The sequence below is a fragment of the Dendropsophus ebraccatus genome, chromosome 8 (genome assembly GCF_027789765.1).
Source record: "Dendropsophus ebraccatus isolate aDenEbr1 chromosome 8, aDenEbr1.pat, whole genome shotgun sequence".
NCBI lineage: Eukaryota > Metazoa > Chordata > Amphibia > Anura > Hylidae > Dendropsophus > Dendropsophus ebraccatus.
In genome coordinates this window covers 23,662,892-23,690,785 of record NC_091461.1, presented here as the reverse complement: position 1 = coordinate 23,690,785, position 27,894 = coordinate 23,662,892, and the positions used below count along the sequence as shown (strand labels likewise).

At 44.7% G+C, this 27,894-nt stretch overlaps 1 protein-coding gene across 5 annotated transcripts in view; it reads left to right on the top strand.

Annotated features, from left to right (window-relative positions):
• The window catches only part of ADAM12 (ADAM metallopeptidase domain 12), a 395,681-nt gene that overhangs the window by 285,061 nt on the left and 82,726 nt on the right, over window positions 1-27,894 (top strand). For all 5 annotated transcript variants that reach the window (XM_069980036.1, XM_069980034.1, XM_069980038.1 and 2 more), the window contains 2 exons: window positions 7,785-7,962; window positions 27,086-27,175. In XM_069980036.1, coding sequence (XP_069836137.1) covers window positions 7,785-7,962; window positions 27,086-27,175 — 268 coding nt within the window. The remainder of the gene's footprint in view (window positions 1-7,784; window positions 7,963-27,085; window positions 27,176-27,894) is intronic.

Genomic DNA, 27,894 nt, shown 5'->3' with positions numbered 1-27,894 from the left:
CTTTTTTTTTTTTTTTTTTTTAAATGCTGATCTTTCAATTTGCGTATATTTATTTCCTGCGCCTTCATATAGGGTACAGTGGTTATTACCGGCTACACTATATTTATAGGCTGAGTCAAGATTGATGTTAGTTTTTTCCTCAATTTTTCATGTCAATTCTAGTGATAGACAGCCGAGCGCCTCCTGTACAGAGTAAATATCAGAAGAGGGGGGCCTCCGGTAGACATAGATCTTGTTCTTCACTCATAGAATCAATAGCTTGGTTTGAAGGAATTATTCAGTCTACTTCCTTATGTGAAGAAGCAGTTGAGAGCTGAATCTCACCCCAAAATATAGAGCGAAAATCTTTTTCTTTCAAATCAACTGGTGTCAGAAAGTTGTATAGATTTGTAATGTACTTGTATTAAAAAATCTCTAGTCTTCCAGTACTTAATAGCTGCTATATGTCCTGCAGGAAATGTTTTATTTTCAATCTGACACAGTGCTCTCTGCTGCCATCTCTGGCCGAGACAGGAACTGTCCAGAGCAGGAGAGGTTTTCTATGGGTATTCATAGAAAGCTGAGACAGAGTTCCTGTCTCAGCCAGAGGTGGCAGCAGAGAGCACTGTGTCAGACTGAAAATAAAACAACATTTCCTACATGACATATAGAAGCTTATAAGTATGGGAAGACTTGAGATTTTTTAATAGAAGTTAATAACAAATGTATAGAACTTTCTGATATCAGTTGATTTGAAAGAAAAAGATTTTCGTTGCACAACCCCTTTAAAGACATTTTTATTCACGGCCTATTCTCAGTGTATCATCATGGTGGTCTGAAACCTGGGCACTGCCGCTGATCAACTATTTGTCAGAGCTACAATGAAAAAAGATAAAAGCATAAAGAAATGATGTTCTCAAATGCGTTCAGTGAAACGAGATTTGTAATGTGCACATTTATTGTTTCTGACCTGTATACTGAATCATGAAATAAAAAAATGAAGTAAAAAAAAAAGAAAGCAGACAGTGCCATTCTTTGTGTAGTGGACGTTCAGGGTTACTGCACCTCATCTTCTATTAAAGTGAACATTGAGCTGCAGTAACCCAGCCTGACCACTATACTATGTACAGAGCTGCTCCCATCTCTTTATACCTTCAGGAACTGTGGCTCTGGATAGAAGGTAATCAGCAGGAGTGCCGCTCAAGTATCTACACAGAAAAACTAAGGGGGAGATTTATCAAACATGGTGTGAAGTGAAACTGGCTCAGTTGCCCCTAGCAACCAATCAGATTCCACCTTTCATTTTCCAAAGAGTCTGTGAGGAATGTAAGGTGGAATCTGATTGGTTGCTAGGAGCAACTGAGCCAGTTCTACTTTACACCATGTTTGATTATTCTCCCCCAAGGTGTAAAATGAAACTGGCTCAGTTGCCCCTAGCAACCAGATTTCACCTTTCATTTTCAAAAGAGTCTGTGAGGAATGAAAAGTGGAATCTGATTGGTTGCTAGGGGCGACTGAGCCAGTTTCACTTTACACCATGTTTGATAAATCTCCCCCTATATATCTACTGGTTGACACGTTCAGAGCTCACATCCTGTTGTCAGCCATCTATGGTGGTGAAGCCATAACCTACTGTCAGTTCTCTCTCCATTATTTCACACCTATAAATTGGGTCTTGTGACACGGCCCCTTGGTTGAGCGTCTGTAACGTCCTTCGATGAGTGCGCTCCTTCTGCTAGCTGAAGTGTACATTACTTGCTCCCTGAAGGAGTCGAGAGGCAGCTTTGGAGAGCTCTCTCCCACCTTCAGCATATTATATGGAGTGGCATTGATTTCTGTTCTGGATGCTGTGCTTGGTTACTGGGTTATATAGGGTAGCACAGAATACTTGAGCTAGATGTGAGCCTCAGATGGTTTTTATGAGGAAAAACAGATGTGAATTGATGAAGACCACTCCATGTAGCAAGGTCTTTTTCTCAGTTTTTCAGTATTTTGTCTCTGCTGTGAATCACACCTGTAATAAATAGATATTGACTTATTATTGTGATTTCTATGTAAATGGCCTTAAAGGGGAGGTCTGGTTTTGAAAACATTAATTACCATATTTGAAAAACTCTTTTCAGGACATGCAACAACAAAAGAAAATTGACTAACAAGAGGGTCTCTTCTGGATATACATGGGAAGTGCACTGACTTAAAGGGGTACTCAAGCTCAATAAATTCTTTCAAATCAACTGGTGTCAGAATTTGCCGTTGTAATTTATTTCTTTAAAAAAAAATCTCCAGTCTTCCAGTACTTATCAGCTTCTGTATATCCTGCAGGAAGTGGTGTATTCTTTTCAGTCTGACACAGTGCTCTCTGCTGCCACCTCTGTCTTATCCTCAGTATCACTACTACTCCCATCATTCAGCACGCTATCATCACAGCCTATTGCAGCATCACCCATTACTCTGCCTTATTCAAGTCTGCCTCGTACCCGGTTGCATCCGGAGAGACTGTTGCTACTAGTTACCACCGTTACAATAAATATACAACTACCGTTGTTTCTGAACCTTGGCATTGGTGTGATAATTGGTGCCCTGACAATGAAGAATCGCATGCCTAGTCTCCGCTCGGTCAGGAGCCCGGTTTCCATCTGTGACCCCTCGTGCCTAAACCGTGACAACCATCTAACTAGCAGCTGCCCCGGTTCCTGCCTGAAACAACACCTCTCAGCGGAGTGGCCCTAGGGGCCCAGACATCGCACGTGTAATAGTGATGAGCGGCTGACGACTGATGAATGTTATACATACCTGTTTACACTCCCTGATGTTCTTCTAGTTTTTGCCCAGTCCCCGCAGCCACTACTGGCACTTCTGAGCTGGTGTCAGCAGTGACAGGCTGCTCAGCCAATCACTGCCCACGGCGCTGTCCTGTCTTGGTCAGTGACTGAGCAGCCTGTCACTTCCGAAACCACCCCAGATGTTTCAGCGGCAGCTGCAGGGAGAATCTAGAAGAACATCCGGGGCACAAACAGGTGTGTATAAAGTTTATTATTTCACATTAAGGCAAGGGCTGCACGGACATTGCTAACTATATATATATATATATATATATATATATATATATACAGTCTTTGCAGCACAGACATCACTTACTACAGTATATATATACAGTCCTAGCTGCACGGACATCACTAACTATATATACACTGTATATATATATATATACAGTGTATATATATATATATATATATATATATATATACATCCCTTGTTGCACGATTATCAAGCTGGTTAATAGGCCCAGTATTTGATCTGGCTGATCGGCACTCACTTACACAGCTCATTGGGCTGTGTAGTACGGCCCTATGTGTCGGAAGGGCCTTGCCCACTTACCCATTGTACCATTGTTCAACCCACATTCTAATTAGTTATTACACGACATCAAATGTGAAAGTTGAAATTTGAATGCAAAAATTTGAATTCAAAAATTTCATTTTAAAATAAATAATTGTTATAGCCAAGAACTATATACCCCAAAGAGCACTGGAATAATACACACCATTTTGTTTTCCGTCAGGGGTACATCTTGTATAAAGTTATTCTTTTTTGAAGTTCTTAATTTCTGTTTACAGGGTTGCGATAAGCATTTCATATACAGCGTGATTCATTGCCTCTGGCAGGAGCAGGGTTTCTGGTAGTGTGGGTGTTATAGCAAATAAATTGCTAGGAACAATACACATCTTTCATTTCTACAGTTATCATGCAGAATGCATATAATAGAGGTGTGGGAAGGAGAACTTTTTTTTTTTTTATTCAGCTGGGATACAACTTACAACAAACAAAAGTTTACGGCAAGAAAAACATATGAAGTTGCAGTAAATTTTTTTTTTTTTAATAAATAAAAATGTGTTCTTTATAGGGAATGTGACGACTCCTCTCTTATACACAGGCGCAGCTTTAGGCTATGTTCACACTGCGTATGAGTCCGGCCGTAGTGCGAACCGCGAATATACGCACGTCATTTTGAGGTTGATGCATTCGCTTGAAAGTATACGATATACGCCCTCACAATGCACACTACGTATGAGCTTACGGCTGGATCGTATGCGGCGCCGTGAAAAATGAACAAGACCATTGTTTGAGGACAATGTTCCAACCCACGGCCGTGGATTTCCATGCGGTCCCGTACGAAGTACTTATTTCAGCCAAATTGAACTTGATTTTTCGATCCAAAAGGTTCTGTGAGTTTTATTGGGCTGGGCGAAGATTTCCAAGTAAATGACCTGCCTCAGATCGCTTCGAAACAAGCTAGGGAAGCATAACTGTACTACGGGCGTATGTTCGCGGTTCGTACGCATCCGGCCGCATGTCGATTTTTTCCACGCCCATAGTTTCAGCCGCACATGTACGGTGGCGTGCGAAATGCGTCCGGAATCATACGCTGTGTGAACATAGCCTAAAATTGTGTTTTGATGGTGAGGTCGGTGCATTACTCCTGGTGCTCCTAGGAAACTATAGCGCAGTGCTCTCAGACTGCAAAAACTAATGTGCTTCTATAGCTTGGCCAATAAAAAAATCTAAGGAGTAAGTTGCATAGTTTATGCAGTGAGAGATATATCAATAGGTGCAATAAAGACCTCTGTAGTTAGGCCATGTTCACACAACGTATGGTTTGTATAAATCACGACAAGCAATTTGCAACAACCGCCGTGATTTATACATAACCTTACATTGTCTGTAAATAATGGAATCCCGGCCGAAGCGTATACACAAGGGGGAGATTTATCAAACATGGTGTAAAGTGAAACTGGCTCAGTTGCCCCTAGCAACCAATCAGATTCCATCTTTCATTTTCCAAAGAGTCTGTGAGGAATGAAAGGTGGAATCTGATTGGTTGCTAGGGGCAACTGAGCCAGTTTCACTTTACACCATGTTTGATAAATCTTCCCTACAGTGTACACTCCGGCCTGTATTCCATCCGGCCACACGAAAAACTGACACGTCAGTTTTCTGCGGCCGCTATTCATTGAATACCACCTGCATCTGAATTCAGCAGAAATTAAGATCATCCAGCCGGTATTGATCTTCAGTAACACCAGCCGTTCTGTGATCCGGACGGGTCACTAAAACAGCCGGTGTTATACGCCATGTGAACATGCCCTTAGTTTTGCGACCAACTAGAGATGAGAGAACCTCAAGCATGCTGGGGTTCATCCAAACCCGATTGTGCAGCATTTGATTACCAGTGGCCGAAGAAGTTGGATGCAGCCCCAGGGAGTCCTGGAAACATGTATATGGCCAATGCTGTATCCTCCATGTTTTCCAAGCAGCCTTAGGGCTGCATCTAACTTCTTCAGCTAGTAGTAATCAAATGCTGCACAATTGGGTTCGGACGAACCTCAGCATGCTTGAGGTTCGCTTATCTCTAAAGCCCTTATTACACCTGGGGCAAGAGAGCACCTACCTGTCAGATCAGCGATCGCTTGCTCATTCCCTGGTCGCTGCCGGCGCTATTACAAGTGGGTAAGTGCGGGAGGCCACAGGGAGCTGCGGAGGGGGGGAGGATCTAAAGATCAACCAGGAAGCCCATAGGAGATAGCGAAGGTCTGCTGCCTCCGCTCCTGTTACACAGGCAGCAGATCATTGCTATCTTAAGGACTATTCCACTAAAAGAATAACGACTGATATAGCAGCGATCTGCTGCCGTCGCTCCGTTGAATAGGAGCATCTTATGGGCTGCCCAGACAATCAGCGATCACCCGGGCAGCCCCCCCGCAGCTCCCCGCCGCCCCTCCCGTACTCACCCGCTCGCTGCAGCCGCGTTGGATAGCAGCGGCAGTGTGCAGGGAACGAGGAGCAAACGAGCGCTGAGAGCGCTCGTTTGCTCCTCTAGACGGCCCATGGAATAGGGCCTTAAGTCGTTTGTCTTTCACCATGTTGAAAGACGACAGACAACAATCGGCCGACATCGTTCATTGCTGTCTTCTATTACACCAAGCGATTATCGGCCGTAATGGCCGATAATGGGCCAAATACGACCGATGATCGCTTTTTGTAATAGGGCCTTAACTCCAACTAATATTATCATTATACAAAATCCAAGTAGTAGGTCAGCACCCTCCTTTAATCCTTTGCCTATAAGTCTGCCAGGCTGTATGCCACACCAAAAGCATGTGAGATTAATCCTCGGACCCTGGGGTCTTCACAACACAGAAAAACACTTTGATTCTTTCCAGCACATGAAAAACAACCGCTTCATTACATGATAAAATGCTGACGCGTTTCGGGCTTTCTATCTCTTACTCATGGCTCTGTGAGTGGTTCCTAGCATTGAAATCAGTTATGTTTACAGGTGCCAGGTGACACTCAGCTGGTTCTCACCTATTATACCTTTTTATTCTGGGATAACCCCTTTGGTTGATAGTTCAACAACCTTTTGGCATATAAAAATTGTAGTTGTCACTGACCATTCTGGGTTTCTACATCGTGTCAGTCAAGGGGTTGCACTTAACCTAGAAGACATATCGTTCCTCTTTAGGGTACAAACCCACACACCGTATACGCATCAGATACGCAACAAATACGCAGCAGATTTGATGGTGCAGATTTGATGCTGAGCTCAGTTATTTAGATCTAATCTGCTGCGTATACGGTGTGTGGGTTTATACCCTTAAATACAAGTCAAGCAGGCCTTACACTCCATGTGTTGTTTTTTTTTTTTGTGTGTTTTTTTTATATCTGGACCCTAGTGAAGTCTGAGCAGAACTGGCACTTGCCTTATGCAGCTGATAAATGTCAATTGCAGCTGTTCTGGCTCCTTTACACAACCAAACCCATCATAACGGGGAGTTCCCGAGCATCGTTTGTCTGATCCGCTGCTGATCCTTAGGAGGGATGTTCTTCAATTTGGACTCTTATAGACGAGCAGTGAACAGTCCAAGCCAATAACCAGGATACCTTATGTATTTGTTTTCTTGCTTATGCTACTATTAACTATTAAATGTTACCAAGCAATAATAGCAGTCCTTGATTCACAATTTGACATGCTTTCACCCTCAAAGTCGGGGATTGGGGGTCATCTGTTGCAAAACTACTAACCCATGTACTTTTCATCATGTAATCCAGGGATGGGGAACCTTCGGACCTCCAGCTGTTGCCAAACTACAATTCCCATCGTGCCTGGACAGACTTTGGCTGTCCAGGCATGATGGGAGTTGTAGTTTTGCAACAGCTGTATTAGGACAGGGCTTGAGAAGGTGGGTGAAGGTGAGTATCATTCAATATATTCATTATTATCCAGCGTAAGAAAAATCCTTGAAGGATTTTCCTTTTCATTCTAGTGTAAAATAACCTTTAGTGGAGGTGACTACGGCCTGTGTTTATTCACTATGCTATAAAGGCCTATTAAGGATGTGATCCACTGTCTTAGGGAAATAAATAGGGCTTGCACTATTTTGTGCCACCTAGTCTGCATTCAGATATGGTATAATCATTTTAAAAAAGCACTTTTTGGCACATAAAAAGTGAAAAAAGAAATTGTATTTGCGCAAGGAGTAAAATATTAGCCACATATGTCTCCACAAGGAGGGAAAAGTCTTCCCATAGTTTTACACAGATTCCCTCTCAGTGACTTCCTGTACAACCAAACAAATGGCTGGCCGCTTCCCAGTATGACCAGTATCACGCTGACGTTTCTTGGGTGTTGGCAGCCGAAACTGAGCCAGTACTTTATAAATAGAGAAATATTAGCAAAAATGTTTCTTTGCAAGAACACAAATCGGACTGATTTAGCATTGCTTTTCCCCTCTGTTCTTCTGCAGATACCCATTCCCAACAGTGTTCAGCAGCTGCAGCAAAAAGGACTTGGACACCAGCCTGGAAAAGGGAGTGGGCATGTGTCTGTATAACATGCCTGAAGTAACAGAATCATTTGGAGAACAGAAGTGTGGAAATGGATATGTGGAAGAAGGAGAACAGTGTGATTGTGGAGAACCAGAAGTAAGAGGTCTCCTGTATAATGCTACTTATATAGAACATGTGTACACTGTTATATTATTACTATACAGTATAACAAAGATTCAGAATGGTGAAAGACCCTGGGTAGAACATAGGTTGAGGGCACCATCCCACCTCTGGAACCCAACCTACCTTCTACTCTTTGTAGCAGACACATAACTGGAGACCTCTTGGCTAGAGATGATCGAACAGCGCCGATGCTCAGGTTCGTACAAACTCGAACCATCGATATTTGACTTCCACAGTCTTCCCGTTACGTGGAGAAGGTGGATACAGCCCAAGTCCCGCCTGGAAAACAGGAATACAACCTATGGCCCAGGCTGTATTCCTGTTTTCCACGTGGGACTCGGGCTGTCTCCACCTTCCCCACGGAACGGGAAGACTGCGGGAGTCAAAAACCGATGGTTCGAGTTCGTACGAACCTGAACATCAGCGCTGTTTGATCATCTCTACTCTTGGCCCCAATGTATAATATGTTACAGGGTCTCCACCCACCACGTGCCCTTTATAACACTGGTGACATCTTAGGGTGGTATTACACGGGCCGATGGGGGCCCAATAATACCTCTAAACGAGCGCCGATCTGCTAGATCTGCGCTCGTTTACTGGGACTATTACACAGGCTGATAATCGTTACCGATGTCCTTGCAGCCTTTGTTTAAACTGTATACATTACCTATCCAGGTTGCAGGGCTCCTCTTCCTCTGTGCTTCTCCCCGGGTCCCGCGCGCTCCAGCTTCACAGCGGCTTGTCTCAGCTGACAGGCCACTCAGCCAATCACTGGCCGCAGCGGTCCCGGCCTGTGATTGGCCAAGCAGCCTGGCAGCTGAGACAGCACAGAGGAAGAGGAGCCCTGCAACCTGGATAGGTATGTATTCCTCTTTGCATATCGTCAGCGTCGGCCACACACCACTATTACCAGTAGCGGTGCGCGGTCGGCACCCGACGACTATAGGTCAAAACCTATATCAACGATCAGCCGATGACAATGATCATCAGCTGATCGTTGTCTTTGTTACACGGAACGATAATCGGCCAGATAGGGTCAATTCGGAGGATTATCGCTCCATGTAATAGTACCCTTACTTGACAGCGGCTCCTTTGGTTCCCCTAGGTGCGACTGTATCCCTGCCACCCCTATCATTATGCCAATGCTTTAATGGGATTTTCCAAGCATTTATAGTGATACTGTCACCCACCACCACCTTACTGTTTATGTGGTTCTCGACACCATCCACCATCCATCTTCTTTCTGCTCTAAAATCGTTTTGTCTTGGTAGATAGTGATAAATTATCTGTGAACAGTGTCACCTAGGCGGGGCTTCTTAGGAGAATGGGCCCAACTGCCATGAAGCACCGCCCTGGTGACACTGTCAACCAATAAAAAGAAGCGGTTTTAGAGTAGAAAGAAGACACAGACAAGTTTTATTCAGGTATATATTGAATGTGCAGCATCTAAACTTGTGGATGGTGCAGAGAACCGCACATAGAGAAGGGTGAGAGGAGGGTGACAATATCACTTTAACATTGATGGCCTATGCACCGATTAGGCAATAATGATCAGAGCAAGGGCAACACCCAGCACCCCTGCAGATTAGACGTTCGGCAGACCTGTGGGTCCAGCACAGAAGGAACAGCATTGCTCCATTGATTGTATAAAGGTGGCCTCCGGTTACTGCAGTACACCTCCCATTGAAGTATAAACAAGTCACTTGGTATACCCACTTCCCTGGTTTGTCCTGGCACAGTTCGTGCTGTCACCACACACTTTTCCATAGCTGTTTCCTTACGTTGGAAAACGCTCGAGTGCGACTCAATCATGCTCAAGTCTAATCACTCGGCACTTGAATTCCAGTGGCTAAAGTTGGGTGCAGCCCTAGAAAGTCTTGGAAAACTGCCACCGCTATTCAAATGGCAATTGATCCGACTCGAGCATGCTTGAGTTGCTTATCTGTAGTCTTCTGGACTGACACCAGAGTACCACAAATGGTCCTGTCCCTGGTTATGGCTCTCCATCGACAGTCCATTCTCTTACAGTTCCAGACAACCAATCAACCTGATCACCATGGGCTGCTTGACTTTAGGACATCATTTTACACTTGCCACACATGGGACTATATTCCAGCACTATACACACAACTTATAGGCATAGATAGATGCTCCTTCCAGGGCTCCATGACATTTAGAGTCACCAGAATATTACAGGTTGTCTTTCTTAAACTAACAAGGCCCACAATGTGATGTCTTAGATAGAAAATTCACCCTGCATATAACGTTACATGTGTATCCTCAATAAGCACTTTTGTCATAATAAGTAAGACATAAGAGGTCACAGGCTGTGGCATAGTCCTGCACCAACTTAGGCTGTGCTACTCTCCAATCTCCCCAAAAGCTCACTGGCCCACCAGAGGACCGGAGGATCCTCCGGTGGGCCCCCAGCTTTAGAACCTGCACTGACATTGACTGGCATGTTGTTTCTCAATGGTTCTTCATTGGTTAGCTCCCAGGATCATTTCCTTTGGTGGGTCCCAGATACCCCAGTCCAACACTGGTTAGACCTGTCCTCCTCCCCAACTCTATAGCATACCCTATGCATATAATAAAATACAATCCGGTAATAACATTTGTTCAAGTCGCACAAGGCCTCCCCTGCTCTCTGCATTGATGTTTTATAATCTGTAATTTTTTTTTTAATCGCCTCGTATTTACCAAAACGTAATTTATTTTTGCAAAATCCAACATGTTTTAGTAAACCGATGCCGTCCCTTAATCTTCGAGCCGCTGCTTAGGAGTCTTCCGAGGCTCGTCTTGCTCCGCTGAACAGTATTATTTACAGGCTCTATTGGAATAGCAGTTAAAATATCCATTTCAATTTCCATTCAGTGGGGTTAGTAACACAAGAACTATGTCTGTGAACTAGAAAATGATGAACACAGATAATTACTGATGAGGGTCTCCGGGTGTAGTTACTATTATTATTATACGGCCAGCGAGTTTCGACTGTTACATTCTTCAGGTTCCTAGGGCCAAATAGCGATCAATTGGCGAGTGCAAGTTATTCTGTAGTCAGCTGCATCTACTACATAACCTGCTTATATTATAGAGTTGAGGCCAATGTCCACAATTTCTTTTTGCTGACCTTTGATCCTGTAATCACCGGTGTAGACATGGTGGAAATGAATGACACTTCTTTACCAATGGTTATGGTTTAAAGGAAATAGTGGCCTTAAAAATTAAGGTATAGAAGAGAAAGGTAAGCTTGAAAAAAAAAATATATGGGGGAGGGGGATACTAGAAATGGGGCACCTACTTGACATCGTAGAGCGGAGCAGACATTTTCAGTTAGGCAAGACAGAGGTCTGTTTAAGAGGCCTCAAGAGAAGGGGGTAGACTGTTCACTGTTGTAGGGACCAGGTCCAGTTTTTGAGCCAATTAAGGAAGTTGAGAGTTGGTGTACAATGTAAGGGCCCTTTAAGATCTTATAGAAACTGGTGCTCCAAATTCTTGGTTAAGACGTAACTTTTATTCCATAATCTATTAAAACATTATTTCATCATCGTTTCGCTCCGTGTATTCATACACATCCTACACAGCGCAAAATGCGTTGGACTGGCACAGTATCTAATAATGTTTTACCAGATATGTAATAAAAGTTACAAGTTAACCAAGAAATGGGAGTGCCGGTTCCTTCAACTGTTTACATGAGGATTATTATCAGATACGCGACTGGCTAACGTATAGATCCAGGCACCCGCCCATTTATGCACCTGTGTTGTGGACTGTTGAGGAGGCGAGGAGATCGTTTGGCCCCTTACACAGGACAGTGTGAACCTATGGACCTCTATAATAGGGCCTTAAGAACACAACCAATGTGCTAGCTGATAGAGACATAAACCCTATGCAGCCAGACCGGTTTGTCCCCTGCACCAGAACGTGTTGCAGGACTGGGAACAGCATTACCAGCTACTGTAAGCTCTTTAGCATCCGAAGAAGAGTAAGAGATTTAGAATTAACCACCACTCCAGGAACAGAACTAAGTATTGTTCCACTCCATCCTTCACAGTTGCTTACCCTGAGAGAAGCTAGCCCTGATACAGAGACCATAGCGGTATCACAGGACTGTATTGTACAAGTATGTGAATCCCTCTGGGGAGTCTTGCTCAGATGATCCATACAAGCTCAGGGGAGCTAACAAAAAGATCCCTGCATTCAACGGCCATAGTGTTTGCCAGAATCAAACCCTATTTGCCTTTTTTCCTTACCAATTAGAGACTGTGGCTGAATTTTAGATGCTGGCGACTAGAGATGAGCGCAACTGGAGCATGCTCGAGTCTGATCATTCAGTATTTGTTTACCAGTGGCTGAAGAAGTTGGATGCCGCCCTAGTGAGTCCTGGAAAACATGGCTACAGGCCCAGCACAGGCTTTTTAGGAAGTCATTGAAGGGCAGAATGATTACAAAGTTCAAGTCATGGAATATAATGCTGTGTGAAAGTAATGTCCAATGTCTTTTTTATAATATTGCAGTATGTGTGCGCAACAGTCACTTCGGCTTCCACCAGCCTTTTTATGTATCTACAATCACACCGATCTTGCTGGAGCACTTATAAATAGAGATGATTGAACAGCGCTGATGTTCAGGTTCGTACAAACTCGAACCATCGGTATTTGACTCCCGCAGTCTTCCCGTTCTGTGGGGAAGGTGGAGACAGCCCGAATCCTGCCTGGAAAACAGGAATACAGCCTGGGCTATAAGTTGTATTTCTGTTTTCAGAACGGGAAGACTGCGGGAGTCAAATACTGATGGTTCGAGTTCGTACGAACCTGAACATCAGCGCTGTTCAATCATCCCTACTTCTAAATAGAACACTGTAACTTTTAATTCATGTATTCATGTAACTCACATGTTTTTTTTTTGCATTGGACTGCTCGGGCTTGCGTTCGGTTTACATACCACGGAGTGGGCGTTCCTTTCGACCGTGACGCAACGTTTCGGGGTCAGCCCCCTTACTCATGCGTACTGGCTATCCACCTTGGCCCGGCCCCTCTAGCATGTCATCTGATAACATATAGCATATACAGCATTATTACATATATCACAACATGAACACAGGCACTTTTGCCTATTTAAGCTGTCAAAATTGCTCTGCAATAATCAAAGGAGAAACACCCCACGAGGGGATACACTATACTCCTTAGAGGTTATTATACATGCTTAGTGACAATGTCATATACATGTTAAAATGCCCTTGTGGTAAATGTTATGTTGGCCAAATGAGTGGACAGGTCAAAGTGAGATTAAATGAACACAGAGCCAAGAAAATATGCCAAGAGGGATATAGGTAAAAAAGAAAAAAACATATGAGACCACAGTGGCCCGGCATTTTAAGCAGATGGGACATCATATGTTAAAATGGGTAATATTGGAACAGGTAACCATAACTGGCACACAGGCAGATGTTAGAAGGAAGCTTCTGCAAAGAGAATGTTTTTGGATAAAAACATTGAATAGTCTTGAGCCGAAAGGGCTCGACGAAATGTGTACTTTTACATAATTTCTGTAATATTTAAAGTATCACTGTCGTTTAAATTTTTTTTAAAAGGTAAGCTGGATGTTCTTCCTATCTCTTAAAGTGTCACTGTCGGGTTTTTTGTTTTTTTTTTCAGAAATAAATAGTACAGGCGATTTAGAGAAACTTTGTAATTGTGTTTATTAGCCGAAAAATGAATTTTTATCTTGAAGAAACAGTTTAAAGCTCTCCCCCCTGTCTTCATGGTTTTCTATGGAGAGGGGAGGGGTGGAGGGAGATGAGGCACCACAACAGGACAACAAAGCAATTTACAGCTACATCACCAGGCTATCTCCTCTGAAGTCAGCACTGACCTCTCTGACCTCTGAATACTGGCTTTCACATAGGTCCCACTGTGTAATCCTTTGTTCTCTGCTGGCGACTAATCTCCCTCCTTTCCTTCCCCTCTCCATAGGTTACACAGGGCTCTACTGATGTAAAAGAGTTGAGATTTCCTGATAATGAGCAGTGAATGAGAGAGAGGAGGGGGGGGGGGTGACCTGGGGAATGTTTTTTTGAATACAGATCATGGCATATTTGCCTAATAAACCCAATGACAAAGTTTTTTATATTCACCTGTACTATTGATTTCTGCAACAACAACAAAAAAAAAAACACGACAGTGACACTTTAAGAGATAGGAACAACATACAGCTTACCTTTTTACCATAGGCTTAACAGTAAGATTCACTGGTCATTGTAGTGTATACATATGAAGACGAATGTTCATGTTGTGATATATGTAATAATGCTGTATATGCTATACAGAGGCGGACCTATCACTTGTGCAGCCTAATCACCTGCACAGGGGCCCAGGCCAATAGAGGGGCCCGCCAGGCTCAGACTCTAAAGTTTCAGCTCAGCATGGCACATGTCTGTAGTGGCCCACAGATGGCATCAGCACCCGGGAAGTGCAGGCCCCATGCTCCTGTGGTGCCCACTTAGTGACTGGATGCTGTGCCCGGTCGGGGCTGGTTCTCCTCCTGCACGCTGCTGCTCACTCCCCCTCCTGCACTCCACTGTCTGGCATACCTTGTATGAGGAGGAGAGGAGAGAGCGTGTGATGACAGACCCCCCCCCCTTCGTGTACTCCACTGTCTGGCATACCTTGTATGAGGAGGAGAGGAGAGAGCATGTGATGACAGAGCCCCCCCCCCCTTCCTGTACTCCACTGTCTGGCATACCTTGTATGAGGAGGAGAGGAGAGAGCGTGTGATGACAGACCCCCCCCCCCCTTCCTGGACTCCACTGTCTGGCATACCTTGTATGAGGAGGAGAGGAGAGAGCGTGTGATGACAGACCCCCCCCCCCCCCCCCTTCGTGTACTCCACTGTCTGGCATACCTTGTATGAGGAGGAGAGGAGAGAGCGTGTGATGACAGACCCCCCCCCCCCCTCCTGTACTCCACTGTCTGGCATACCTTGTATGAGGAGGAGAGGAGAGAGCATGTGATGACAGAGCCCCCCCCCCCCTTCCTGTACTCCACTGTCTGGCATACCTTGTATGAGGAGGAGAGGAGAGAGCGTGTGATGACAGAGCCCCCCCCCCCCCCTCCTGTACTCCACTGTTCGGCATACCTTGTGTGAGGAGAGAGCATGTGATGACAGGGGCTGGAGGGATCCTGCAGTGTTTTGGCTGCCAGGGACAGGACTGTGAAGAGGAGCAACAGCAGCAGCGCTGACAGTGAGTGATTATTGTCAGTGTGTCTGTCAGGCTGCTGGAGTTTGTAAGATAGAGGACTATGGACTGTGGTAGAGAAAGTACAGAGCACCTAACCCCCCCCCCCCCCCCCCCCGGTGCTGTAAGTTTTATTGTAAGTTTATGCCTTTTTAGCCAATATCTGTGCCCCCCTCTCCCTTGCAGCATGGTTGTTTTTCTCTTTAATCTCCGCCCTAAGCAGCCACATACAGTACATGTATTCCACCTGTGCAGCCACATACAGTACATGTCTCCCACCTGTGCAGCCACATACAGTACATGTCTCCCACCTGTGCAGCCACATACAGTACATGTCTCCCAACTGTGCAGCCAGATACAGTACATGTCTCCCACCTGTGCACCAGCAGTGATTAAGGACCCATATGTTCTATCCCTTGTTACTGCTGTTCTGGGGTCACATCCACACTCGAAGCTATATATTTTGATCTCCCACAAAGCATCCTGTGTACAATGCACCCAGGAACCTCCAAGTACAACAGCTGCAAACACTACCACTCCCAGCATTTACCGCAGTCTAAAGTCCTCAGGATATGCTGAGATTTGAAGTACAAATGAGCAGACAACTTAAAGGGAACCTGTCACCCCCCGTGCCGGGGTGACAGGCTCCCAACCCTCCGTTAGAGCCCCCTATACTCACCTAATCCCGCCGGGTCCCGCTTCCGGAGGTGGTCGGCGCTCCATCATTCTCTATGAGCGTTGGACTCATCTCTCAGCGCGCGCGCCAGGCTGCGGCGGCTGAGATCTCCGTCACCCGACCACCTCCAGAAGCGGGACCCGGCGGGATTAGGTGAGTATAGGGGGCTCTAACGGGGGGTCGGGAGCCTGTCACCCCGACACGGGGGGTGACAGGTTCCCTTTAAGGGATTGAAACTAGGGATGGTCCAAACCCTCCGAGGTTCGGGTTCGTATGAACGCTCGGCATCAGATTCTCGCTGTCTGCCCGCTCCGTGTAGCGGGTGCATACATCGAGAGGACCACCTGGAAAACTGGGATACAGCCTATGGCTATGGCTATAGGAATCATTACCGAGAGTTCGGGTTCATACGAACCTGAACCGAACTCGGTTCGGACCATCCCTAATTGAAACTACAACTCCCAGCATTCTCTGAGAGCTTCAAAAGTGTAAGGCATTCTGAGAGTTGTAGTTATTGTTATTCCGGGAGTTGTGGTCACAGATACATTGGTACAGGATGGGACCAGGTCAGCATATTGTTTCTGACGGGTTCTTTATTTGGGTGCCCCCCCATGATCAGTTCTATTGGTGGCCACAGGAACCCCAGTCCCACACTAAGGCCTGCACAGACCGCAGTACAGTCCTTTAGTCCCAAGAAACCACGACACATGTACTGGATAGCTGGGCGTACATATATGTGCGCCTTTAAGGCAGAAAGGTGGAGAAACTAATGGGTTATGGGGGCTCAAACACATTTTTTGCACAAGGGCTCTTTGCAGTCTGTGTCCGCCCCTGATGCTATATGTTATCAGATGACGTGCTAGAGGGGCCAGGCCAAGGAGTATGTCCTATCAGCCAGTACGCATTAGTAAGGGGGCTGACCCTGAAACGCTGCGTAACGGCAGAAAGGAACGCCCAGTCCGTGGTATGTATTTGGAACGCAAGCCCGAGCAGTCCAATGCAAAAAGAAACATTTAAGTTACAAAACAGAATAAATGAATATTGGAGACAACAAACAGTGAGTCAAACTCGCATAAAACAAATACAAGTCAAACTTGTATAAATACATGAATTAAAAGTTACAGTGTTCTATTTATGTGCTCCAGCAAGATTGGTGTGATTTTAGCTATAGAGTACAAATTTACATATTATTTACCAGTGCAAAACAGAACTTTAATTGTAATCTTTGGCGCATAGATTAGTGGAAATAAGTCTTTGTAAGGGAAAATCTTGAGAATAAACTCTTTATTATTTAATGTAATGCCAGTGTTCTGCCGGCTGCCAACATGGGAGCAGCATCTCACACCGATGGGTATTCTCCTCTCAGATAAGCTTATTTACTGCAAACTATTGCAGAACTGATGAGTCTAATAAGGAATAATAAGTGGCTAATCAGGAACAGATGTTAAAAGTGTATTCTGATGATTGAAATCCTGGCACCGAGGAGAAGAGACAATCTTCAATCTCTTCTTATTCCCCAATTATTTAAGAATAATTATGTGTAAATTACATAATCTTCAACTTTTTTTTATTATACAGTACATGTATCCAAATGTCTTTGTCTTAAAGGGATTGTCTCATAAAGACAACCCTTCTCTATAGGGCATATGGACATCATGTCCCGGTTCCCGAGCACGGCGCTGTTCTATGCACCGGAACCGGCCGGTGCTCAAGCACTGGAGGTGGGCCGGCCAGCCCCCAGTGGGAGGGAATTCCCTCACCTGCATGACGCGGCTCCAAGGACCCCTTAGCAGTCCATGACCACAGTGGACCTCTAGGAGGCAACCAGTGTAATTTGCCTCTTTCACCTTAAGCATAGTATCATCTCAGGAACTAATGCAGGACACCTACAGCCAGTGCACACATTAAAGGAGTTGTCCAATGTTTAAAAAATTTTTTTTATATAATGCTGCCCTGTTGCTAAACATAATAAAAATGCTGTCCTTACTTCTCCACGCTCCCCCAGTGTCCCAATGTGGCCTCTCCGGTGTCCCCGCTGACTGCAGCTCTGCTACTTCCAAGACAAACTTGTCTCAGGAGTGACAGCCTGCTCAGCCAATCACTGGCCACAGTGCTGTCCTGTCTTAGTTAATGATTGGCTGAACGGGCCGTCACTCCAGAGACAAGTTTGTCTCGAAAGTAGCGTGGCTGCAGGCAGTGGGGAACACCGTATGGGCTACATCAGGACACCGGGGGAGCACAGAAAGCTAAGCATACGATGTTTATTATGTTTACCAGCAGTCCAGCATTATAAAAAATATATATATATATATATATATATATATATATATAAATCAAATGCTGGTCAACCCCTTTAACCTTTGACTTTGGACCTGTATCTCATTAGAGAACTGTGGCTCCATGTGGAAGACTTGTTGAACAAAGTACAGTTACCCATTGTACCAAACTTTTCTCTCCTATGTTTGGCTTAACACACACCTGCAAAACAGCAAGGGTACCCTTCTATACCATCAGCCAGAGACTGTAGACAGATGTGTCCGGGGGAATATTAAGGAACTACAATCATCTCTAAATATTGGTTTTGATCGTGTCTTTTGGTCCTGACCTAAAATCATTGTCCGCCGACTGCGCATCGCTACATGTAATAGCGGCTGATGAACCTTGAAATAAAATAATAAAGTTCATGCATTACCTCTCCACGCTCCCCGGTGTCTTCCTGGCTTCTCCCTATTCCCACTGGTGCAACTTCAGAACCTGTTTCTGAAGTGACGAGCTGCTCAGCCAATCACTGGCCGGGACAGGACTGCTGCAGCCAGTGATGGGCTGAACAGCTTGTAACTGCAGAGACCAGCTCTGAAGTCCTACCGGAGGCTGTGGACAGTGGGCAGAAGCGAAGAGAACACTGGAGAGCGCGGAGGGGTAATGCATGAACTTCACTTTTAAAGCAAGGGCTGCACTCCAATGATTGATTGATATATATATATATATATATATATATATATATATATATATATATATATTACACCTTCACCCTCAATTTTTTTTTTAATTCTTTAATTATCAATTTTTATCATAAGAAAAATAGACAAGCGATTACAGACCGCAGATATACAGAGACAAATTGGACACCAACACGTACCGGTACAGTAGCCGCAAACAGCCAGCCAACATCAATACCTTCACCCTCAATTGAAGATCCTAAGTTAAGATTTTTGTGCAGAAAGTCTGCAGTATAATACAATACCAGCAAAGTCGATTGTGTACCTCTATATAATAACCATGCTATTACCAAATGTTACTATAAAAGAAGTATATACCAATATATACCCGCTTTAGGTATAATTGCCCCCCTTGTACGTATAGAGTTATCCCCAGTAGGGGGATTGTAGGTATAGTTGTCCCAGTAGTTAGAACTTTCCTTCCAGTAGTTATAGTTATAGGCATGCCCCCTGGCTGCAGAGCCTCCTCTTCTCCTTTGTGGCAGGCTGCTAACGCCATCTTCTGCCACTTCCGACCTCCAATGGGGAACGGAAGAACAGTTGGACTGTCAGCCTGTGTCACTGCAGTTGTGGCACCATGTAGCAGAACAATCTGGAATAACTATCAATCACTGCTAGCTCTGCTACAGCCTGCCGAGCCTGCAGCGCTAGTGACACAGACAGCTTACCCAACTGTAATGTTATGCTAATTCTACCATGCATTAGAATAAATATCAGGGCTGGGCATCAAAAACGTTGCATGTAGCAGCACGAGTCATCAATATCTAACCATTTTCAGACCACAACTTGTGCAATCATACAGTTTGGAATACCCCTTTAAGAAAGCAAAATAATTTGCGTGATCCTAAAAGCCACAAAATGGCCTGGCCCTATAGGAGTTAAGCCTCCTTCTTCCACATTCATTGACTTATTCCCCAAGGTCTTTGTGCTGTAACTAGAATATATATTAAATATAAATATTTTCTTCTGTTCGGTGAAGCCGAGCGTCAATTCACTTGACAGTTAATCTGGAGTTAAGTGACCTGCATGTCTAGAATGTAAATGCTCCTCTATGCATCGCCTCGGATCTATAGCTCATGCCCATTACCATTGCTCCTGCCGATGTCTACCACACCTGCCGTGCTCATGAGTTACGAGCAATCATTTTTCTCTGCGTGCGAATGTTCAAAATGTATTTCATTTTAGCCGGCGCGCTCTAAACACTCATCATTTATATGCACGGGATCATCGCTCTCTTGTAAAATGCACCAGCGTTTTCCAAAGTTGCTCGTATCCACAATTGGATGAATTATTTTCGATTGTAAAAAGATGTTCTGGGCTTTTCGGAGGGTGAAATGCAGAGGGGGAGAAAAAAATTAATGAAAAAGCATTTTCACTTTTTTTATTTTTATTTCTTTTTACTTGTACATGACAACGCAGGATATCTTTGTTACATTGTTGCCTAACAGTGTGAGGCCCGGCGGAGTTCCGAACCACGCTACAGAGAAATCCGTCTCCTCCGCCTGTGTCAGCTCGGTCTGCTCCGCCACTTTTACTGATTACATCTCCGAGATTGTTGGTTTTTTTTATTGCATTTGGGTTTTACAAAGTAATAAAAGTGCTGCCAAACTGTGCACAAAACCTATCAAACAAAACAGCGGATGGTGTAGAAAGGGAACAATAGGCAGGAGATTTTGGAATGTGTTTCTTTAGTCAACGTCTCCATCAGAATCTTTACATTTGTTCTTCGTATGTTTGAATAGAAGTAATAGAATTTTTTTTTTCCTCCAAAAAGTTATCATGGTCTCAATGGGAATCTATCAGAGGTGCCATTTACCTGACTGATTAATATGACTGTGTCGAGAGGTAGTGTATGAAAAAGTGACTTGAATTAATTTTGTTTCACTAAAAAAGTACTTAAAGGGGTACTCCTGTATCAGAACACTGCAATTAAAGGAGAAGTCTGGAGTTGTTGTTTTTGTTTTTGTTTTTTTTACAATCCAGCAGGGACAGAGGTGGGAAATGAAAGGGAACAGATACTTACCTCTCCCCTTGCCCGAAAATCGCTGTGCCAGAAAATCGCTGTGCCAGAAGGTCCCCCGGAGGCCATTTTCCCCTGAGTTGTCATAACATCATGACTCGGGGGGAAAATGCCCAACCAGGCTGATGGACAGCCTGCTTAGCCAATCAGTGACTGGAGCGGTGTCCTGCCCAGTCACTGACTGGCTGAACAGACTGTCAATCAGCGGGGTCGTGATGCTGGCAGCAGAGGAGATCCTGGGGCCCGCCAGGGCCATTCCCAACCCCCCCTCTCAGGCCGAACTTCTTTAAAAAAAGCTATCACCCCAAGACAGTTGCTAATAAAGTGTTATCACTAGTGTAAAGCATATGTTCTTGGTCCGGCAATCTTCTTCGAACCCAGATGCTCGGCATTTAACTTCTGGCGGCTGGAGAAGCTGGATGCCTATGCTGTATCCGTGTTTTCTAAAACTCCCTAGGGTGGCATGCAACTTCTTTAGCCGCTGGGAGTCAATTGCCAAGCTTTTGGGTACAGAGAATGGTGCCAAACCTGAACAGTTTGGGAAGTTTGCTCAACACTAGTTATCCCTAATAGTACTGGCTTCAGCATGTTTTTACTTAAATTGCCTCTGACAAGAAGTTGTGTGGTCCTCTTATTATAGTGTGGTGTTGTCTCAGCAGCTCTCCAGCTCCTCCCTCTCTCCAGACATAGGGGAAGAGTTATCAAACATGGTGTAAAGTGAAACTGGCTCAGTTGCCCTTAGCAACCAATCAGACTCCACTTTTTATTCCTCACAGACTCTTTGAAAGGTGGAATCTGATTGGTTGCTAGGGGCAACTGCGCTAGTTTCACTTTTCACCATGTTTGACAAATATCCTCCATAATTCTCTGCTGTATCAGGAGGATGGCTGGATCATGTCTCTGAGCTGTGTGATGTAACCATCTCTGTTACCAAAAAAACAAGTAGAGGGACTGTAGTGGAATCGCTATAATATGTCTTATAGCATATGTTTATTTTAGACAAACAAAAAGAATATGTTCACATGCAAAACATGAAATAACACACACAAAAAAAAACAATAAGTAGATAAGTAATGGTAGCAGTTCTTGAGGTGTTGATGTAACCCCTAAAAAACCCTGCCTGCTACTAAAGGGAGACCCCCTGATTTAGCCGTCCTTATATGCCAGGAGGGGCTAACACTACTAGGAGGTGTGGGTTAAATTGTTCAAAGAAGAGATAGTCCGTCTAAAGTCAGAGGAAGAACCAGTTTTGGTATTTAGGTAGAAGGCAGGTTATAGTAGAGAGTGGTCATGTGGTATCCCATCTTCCGTTTTCCGTCTTTCTCTTGTTTGGTGGTAACAAGTTCCTCAGGGAGAAGGAAGAATGCTGTATAGCCTAGGTTCATACTGCGTTTTTGCAATCCGTTTTTTTATCCCTTTTTTGCAAAAAACAGATGAAAAAAAACGGATGCATTTGTGTGCATCCGTTTTGATCCGTTTTTCATTTACTTCAATTTTTTTTTCAAAACGGATCCGTTTTTTTAAAGGACACAAAAGTAGTATCAACACTACTTTTGTGTCCGTTAAAAAAAAACGGATCCGTTTCGATCCCTTTTTTTTTTTATAATGGAAGTCAATGGAAAAACAGAACAAAACGGATACACACAAATGGATTGCAAAAACGCAGTGTAAACCTAGCCATAGGAGTTGTGGGATAGACCTTTGCCGGTTGAGAACATGTTGCCTCTGTTGGAGGAGAATGTCTCTTTTTTTATGCGAATCCCGGCCCTTTGTTGTAGTTAGAGCGCCCCTAGATAGGTTAGATCAGGTACTGTATTACACCGGGGAACGGTCTCCGGCTTGGCTCATAATATATATATATATATATATATATATATATATATATATATATCTTCATTGGGACATTTAGGAAAAAATTAGGTATTTACAGTGTGCTGCCTTCTTGTGCTGAACAATGCCACAGGCAGAGGAGCAGTTGGGATAAATACAGCTGGTGGAATGTTCTGCAGCAGCTCTGGGTTGGAAATGGGCAGGAGTGCTGTTGGGAGGCAATGCATTCTGGGAATTGCATCCCATGACGTAATATTGAGGTAATCTCCCATAGGAGCAGTGCCTTCACTGAAGAATATGGGGCCTTGTTCATCTCTTATGGGTCTGTTTTAGAGACTGTGTATGCCGCCATACAGTATACATGCACATGACTGTGCTGTACAAATGGCCTACTTGAACCTATGTGCTGTAGTCCTATTTAGATACACTCAGATCTCAAACATTTTAATTTTTTATGCCTAAGCCAGGACAAGGGGCAAGCTGGCTACAGTAAATACCTATTAGTTGTGAACAGGGGTTAACTTTCAGTAGGGTTACCCAATTGGAGAGCTTATGTCTACAAGCCCTTTATGGGAATATCGATGCTAGAGCCAAAAGTGACTGGCAAGAGTAGCTCCTCCACTTCTAATGCCCAGATTTACCGCTGGTCTTCAATGGGCAACTTGCAAGTATGTGTTCAATCAAGTAACCAAGACTTCTGTAGGGTTATACATTTTTGGGAACCATATCGGGTACCCCCCCCCACCACCCCCCCAGACAGGGCTATCAGTAGATCCCTGAACAATCTGCCATTCTCCACCTAAGCAATTCTCTGGGATGCCTGGAGTGGTGTATTTTATCATGCGCGGTACATGCCGTTTCCAGTCTGTTATTTCTTTAAGCGGTTTCGGTCAGTGATTTTCTGCTGGAAATTCTGTTATCTGAGGATATTATATTAGTTCTGTCAAATCCGGTGACTTTTATACCCAGTGTTATGCTATTATAATGCCGGTGGCAGTCTTCCTGGACTACAAGAAACGCTTTCCTAATCTCAGCTATTAAATATTAATACAGCCTCAAATATTTTCTTTTTCTTTGGTAAAATTAAATATTTTTCCGGATTCTCACAAGTTACATTATGCATGTGATTCAGCCGTATTGTATGAAGGCGCCTTATTACTTATTCAGCCCCATCCGTATGTTTACAGCTCTCGCTAATCCGGCTTCCTGGAGGAGATCGCATTTTAGGAACTTTTTTAAGGATTAAAATAATGAATGTTTACATATTAAAAAATGTTTTTGTTACGTACTAATTTTTTTTTTATCCCTCCATACACTGCCCCCATAGCAGTGTATCAGGTACAGATGACCCCATAACAGTGTATCAGGTACAGATGACCCCATAACAGTGTATCAGGTACAGATGCCCCCATAACAGTGTATCAGCTACAGATGTCCCCATAACAGTGTATCAGCTACAGATGTCCCCATAATAGTGTATCAGGGACAAAGGCCCCATAACAGTGTATGAGGTACAAATGCCCCATAACAGTGTATGAGGTACAAATGCCCCATAACAGTGTATCAGCTACAGATGTCCCCATAGCAGTGTATCAGGTACAGATGTCCCCATAGCAGTGTATCAGGTACAGATGCCCCCATAACTGTGTATCAGCTACAGATGCCCCCATAACAGTGTATCAGCTACAGATGCCCCCATAACAGTGTATCAGGTACAGTTGCCCCATAACAGTGTACAAGCTACAGATGCCCCATAACAGTGTATCAGGTACAGATACCCCCATAACAGTGTATCAGGTACAGATGCCCCATAACAGTGTATCAGGTACAGATGTCCCAATAACAGTGTATCAGCTACAGATGTCCCCATAACAGTGTATCAACTACAGATGTCCCCATAACAGTGTATCAGGTACAGATGCCCCCATAACAGTGTATCAGCTATAGAAGCCCCCATAACAGCATATCAGGTACAAATGCCCCCAGTACAGTGTATCAGATACAGATGCCCCCATTACAGTGTATCAGGTACAAATGCCCCATAACAATGTATCAGGTACAGATGCCCCCGTAGCAGTGTATCAGGTACAGATGGCCAATAAAAATGTATCAGGTACAGATAACCCATAACAGTGTATCAGGTACAAATGTCCCCATAACAGCATATCAGGTACAAATGCCCCCAGTACAGTGTATCAGATACAGATGCCCCATAACAATGTATCAGGTACAGATGCCCCCATAACAATGTATCAGGTACAGATGACCCCATAACAGTGTATCAGGTACAGATGCCCCCATAACAGTGTATCAGGTACAGATGTCCCCATAGCAGTGTATCAGGTACAGATGCCCCATAACAGTGTATCAGGTAGAGATGCCCTCATAACAGTGTATCAGCTACAGATGCCCCATAACAATGTATCAGGTACAGATGCCCCATAACAATGTATCAGGTACAGATGCCCCCATAATAATGTATCAGGTACAGATGCCCCATAACAATGTATCAGGTACAGATGCCCCCATAATAATGTATCAGCTACAGATGCCCCATAACAGTGTATCAGGTACAGATGTCCTCATAACAATGTATCAGCTACAGATGTCCTCATAACAAAGTATCAGGTACAGATGGCCAATAAAACTGTATCAGGTACAGATAACCCATAACAGTGTATCAGGTACAGATGTCCTCATAACAGTGTATCAGGTACAGATGACCCCATAACAGTGTATCAGCTACAGATGACCCCATAGCAGTGTATCAGCTACAGATTCCCTATAAAGGTGCCCTGAATGACTTGTGGGTCCATCGGACCATAAGGAAGATATAAAGAACATAGAGCTCCTCTTAAAGGGGTATGCCACTGGGGAACATTCCCTTTAATGACTCCTGACGGTCAGCTGGGCCCCACGATAGTGATTCCGACCAATCTTTACAGCCCAAATGGAGTTTAGTAAACACGCTTATCTGGGAACACAAACTCACACATTAGGGTTAGGGACGTAATCCAGGGTTATGTCACTATTTAGGAGAAACGCTTAATTTCCCAACTAGGTTCGGGTTGCCAAAATCTTTCCAGTGTGATTCATTATGTGTCCAGACTGATCAGGCTTGGATGGGAGCCTTTCACATTACACCGTGAACAGCATCTTTCTTGGCAGGGTGAGTTTTATACATTAGCAAGCATGAGGTCAGAAGTTTTATAAGGGCTGTACCACCCCTTTAAGGACAGTCAGATAAGGTTGCTTCCCGTTTTCTTGCGTGTCCTGAGTGACCTTGTATCTAACAAACAACTGACAATGTAAACGCAATTTCTAAGAGCATCATTTAAATATATGATGGTCATGTCCAGTCACGTTAGGGGTTGTAGTCATCTATATACAGAGTGCAATAGAATCGTATTACGGTTATGTCTAGTATTAAGGCAAAAACTGGTTAGGTCGTTGCCGAACGCTAAGAGTTCAGCCTCTCCGCTCAACACTAGTTACGTCCAGTTGTCTGGTTATGTTAGGAGGCTTAGTATAGAGTATAATAGAATTGCATTATTGTCATGTCCAGCGGTCAGGTTACATTGGGGGTTGTAGTTTTCTGTGTATAGAGCATTACAGAATTTTTATGGTCATGTAAGTGTAGAGATACCTGTACATGTTCTATGTCCAGGCAGGATTTAAAGTATACATAATTCTTATTTTCAGGTATTAAAGGGGAACTCCAAATAAGAAAAACTTGTTTTCTATTAAAAGTACCTTAAAAGTTATATAGATGTGTCTATATAATATATTACTGTATCTGTACAGTTCTGCCACACTGGTAGCTGAAAGAAATCCAGAAAGTGAAGAAAAATGGCATCTGTGCCATTTCACATTGTCTTCTGTTCCCTCTGCTCTCCCACCTTAGGGGACAAAGATTCCATGCCTCTGTCTCACATTGTGTGTGTTTGCTGATGATGCAGACAGGGGGCAGGGCTTGATGTCACTGGAGGTTTGGCTAGATCCCCCAATCCCTTGAGTGATCCACCATCTCTGACCGGCCAGAAGCAGGTGATGCACTGATTTTACTGATTGTGATGGGTGGGGGACTGTGATGATCAGCTGAGGGAAAGCATTGCATTCTGGGAACTGCTCAACCAGGAAGGGTAGAAACACAATACAGACCAAAAAAAAAAAAAAAAAAATTGATTTTTGGTAGTTTCAAAACTGGGATAGACACGTAAGTAATGCTATATGCTTCTGCAGAAGTTTCGGGGTTTTTTTACCTCTACCTGGAGTTCCCCTTTAAGGAGACATTGACTATTGTTCTAAAACTTTTTATCTGAATTTCATTGCAGGAATGTGCAAACCCTTGTTGTAACGCCAGCACGTGCCTGCTCTATCCAGGAGCCGTGTGCGCCCATGGACTCTGCTGTGAAGACTGCAAGGTGATTTTTTTCATAGACTTACATTTATATATGATCAGGGCCGTATTTGCCACTAGGCACCCGTGGTCCGGTGCCTAGGGCGGCGCCCTGCAGGGGGCGGCACCTACAGGGATCAAAATATATTTTTTTTAATAAATAAAATATTTTTAACCCTCGCCGCCCTAGGTACCGGACCGCGGGTGCCTTGTCCGCGGCCGGGGGGGGGGGGCCACACCGCCGCTGCCGCCACCGCCACCGTTGTGCAGCCCCGGGGCATCCGGGGTGAGCTCCTTCCGGCACACGCTGCTTCTATCTCAGGCCGGCAGCTCACCCCTGCAGCCCCGCAGTGCCCGAACTTCTTCCTGCTCGGCGCGATGACGTCACGAGCGCTGCAGCAGGAAGAAGTTCGGGCACTGCGGGGCTGCAGGGGTGAGCTGCCGGCCTGAGATAGAAGCAGCGTGTGCCGGAAGGAGCTCACCCCGGATGCCACGAAGCTGCTTTGGGGGGACCTGACCGGTCTGCCTCTGCCCCCGGCTGTTCCCTCTTCCCCCCCCACAGCTCCTCCCCCTGCCTGTGCCCCCATCTGCTCCCCCTGCCTGTGCCCCCCCCTGCCCCCATCTGCTCCCCCTGCCTGTGCCCCCATCTGCTCCCCCTGCCTGTGCCCCCCCCTGCCCCCATCTGCTCCCCCTGCCCCCATCTGCTCCCCCTGCCTGTGCCCCCCCTGCCCCCATCTGCTCCCC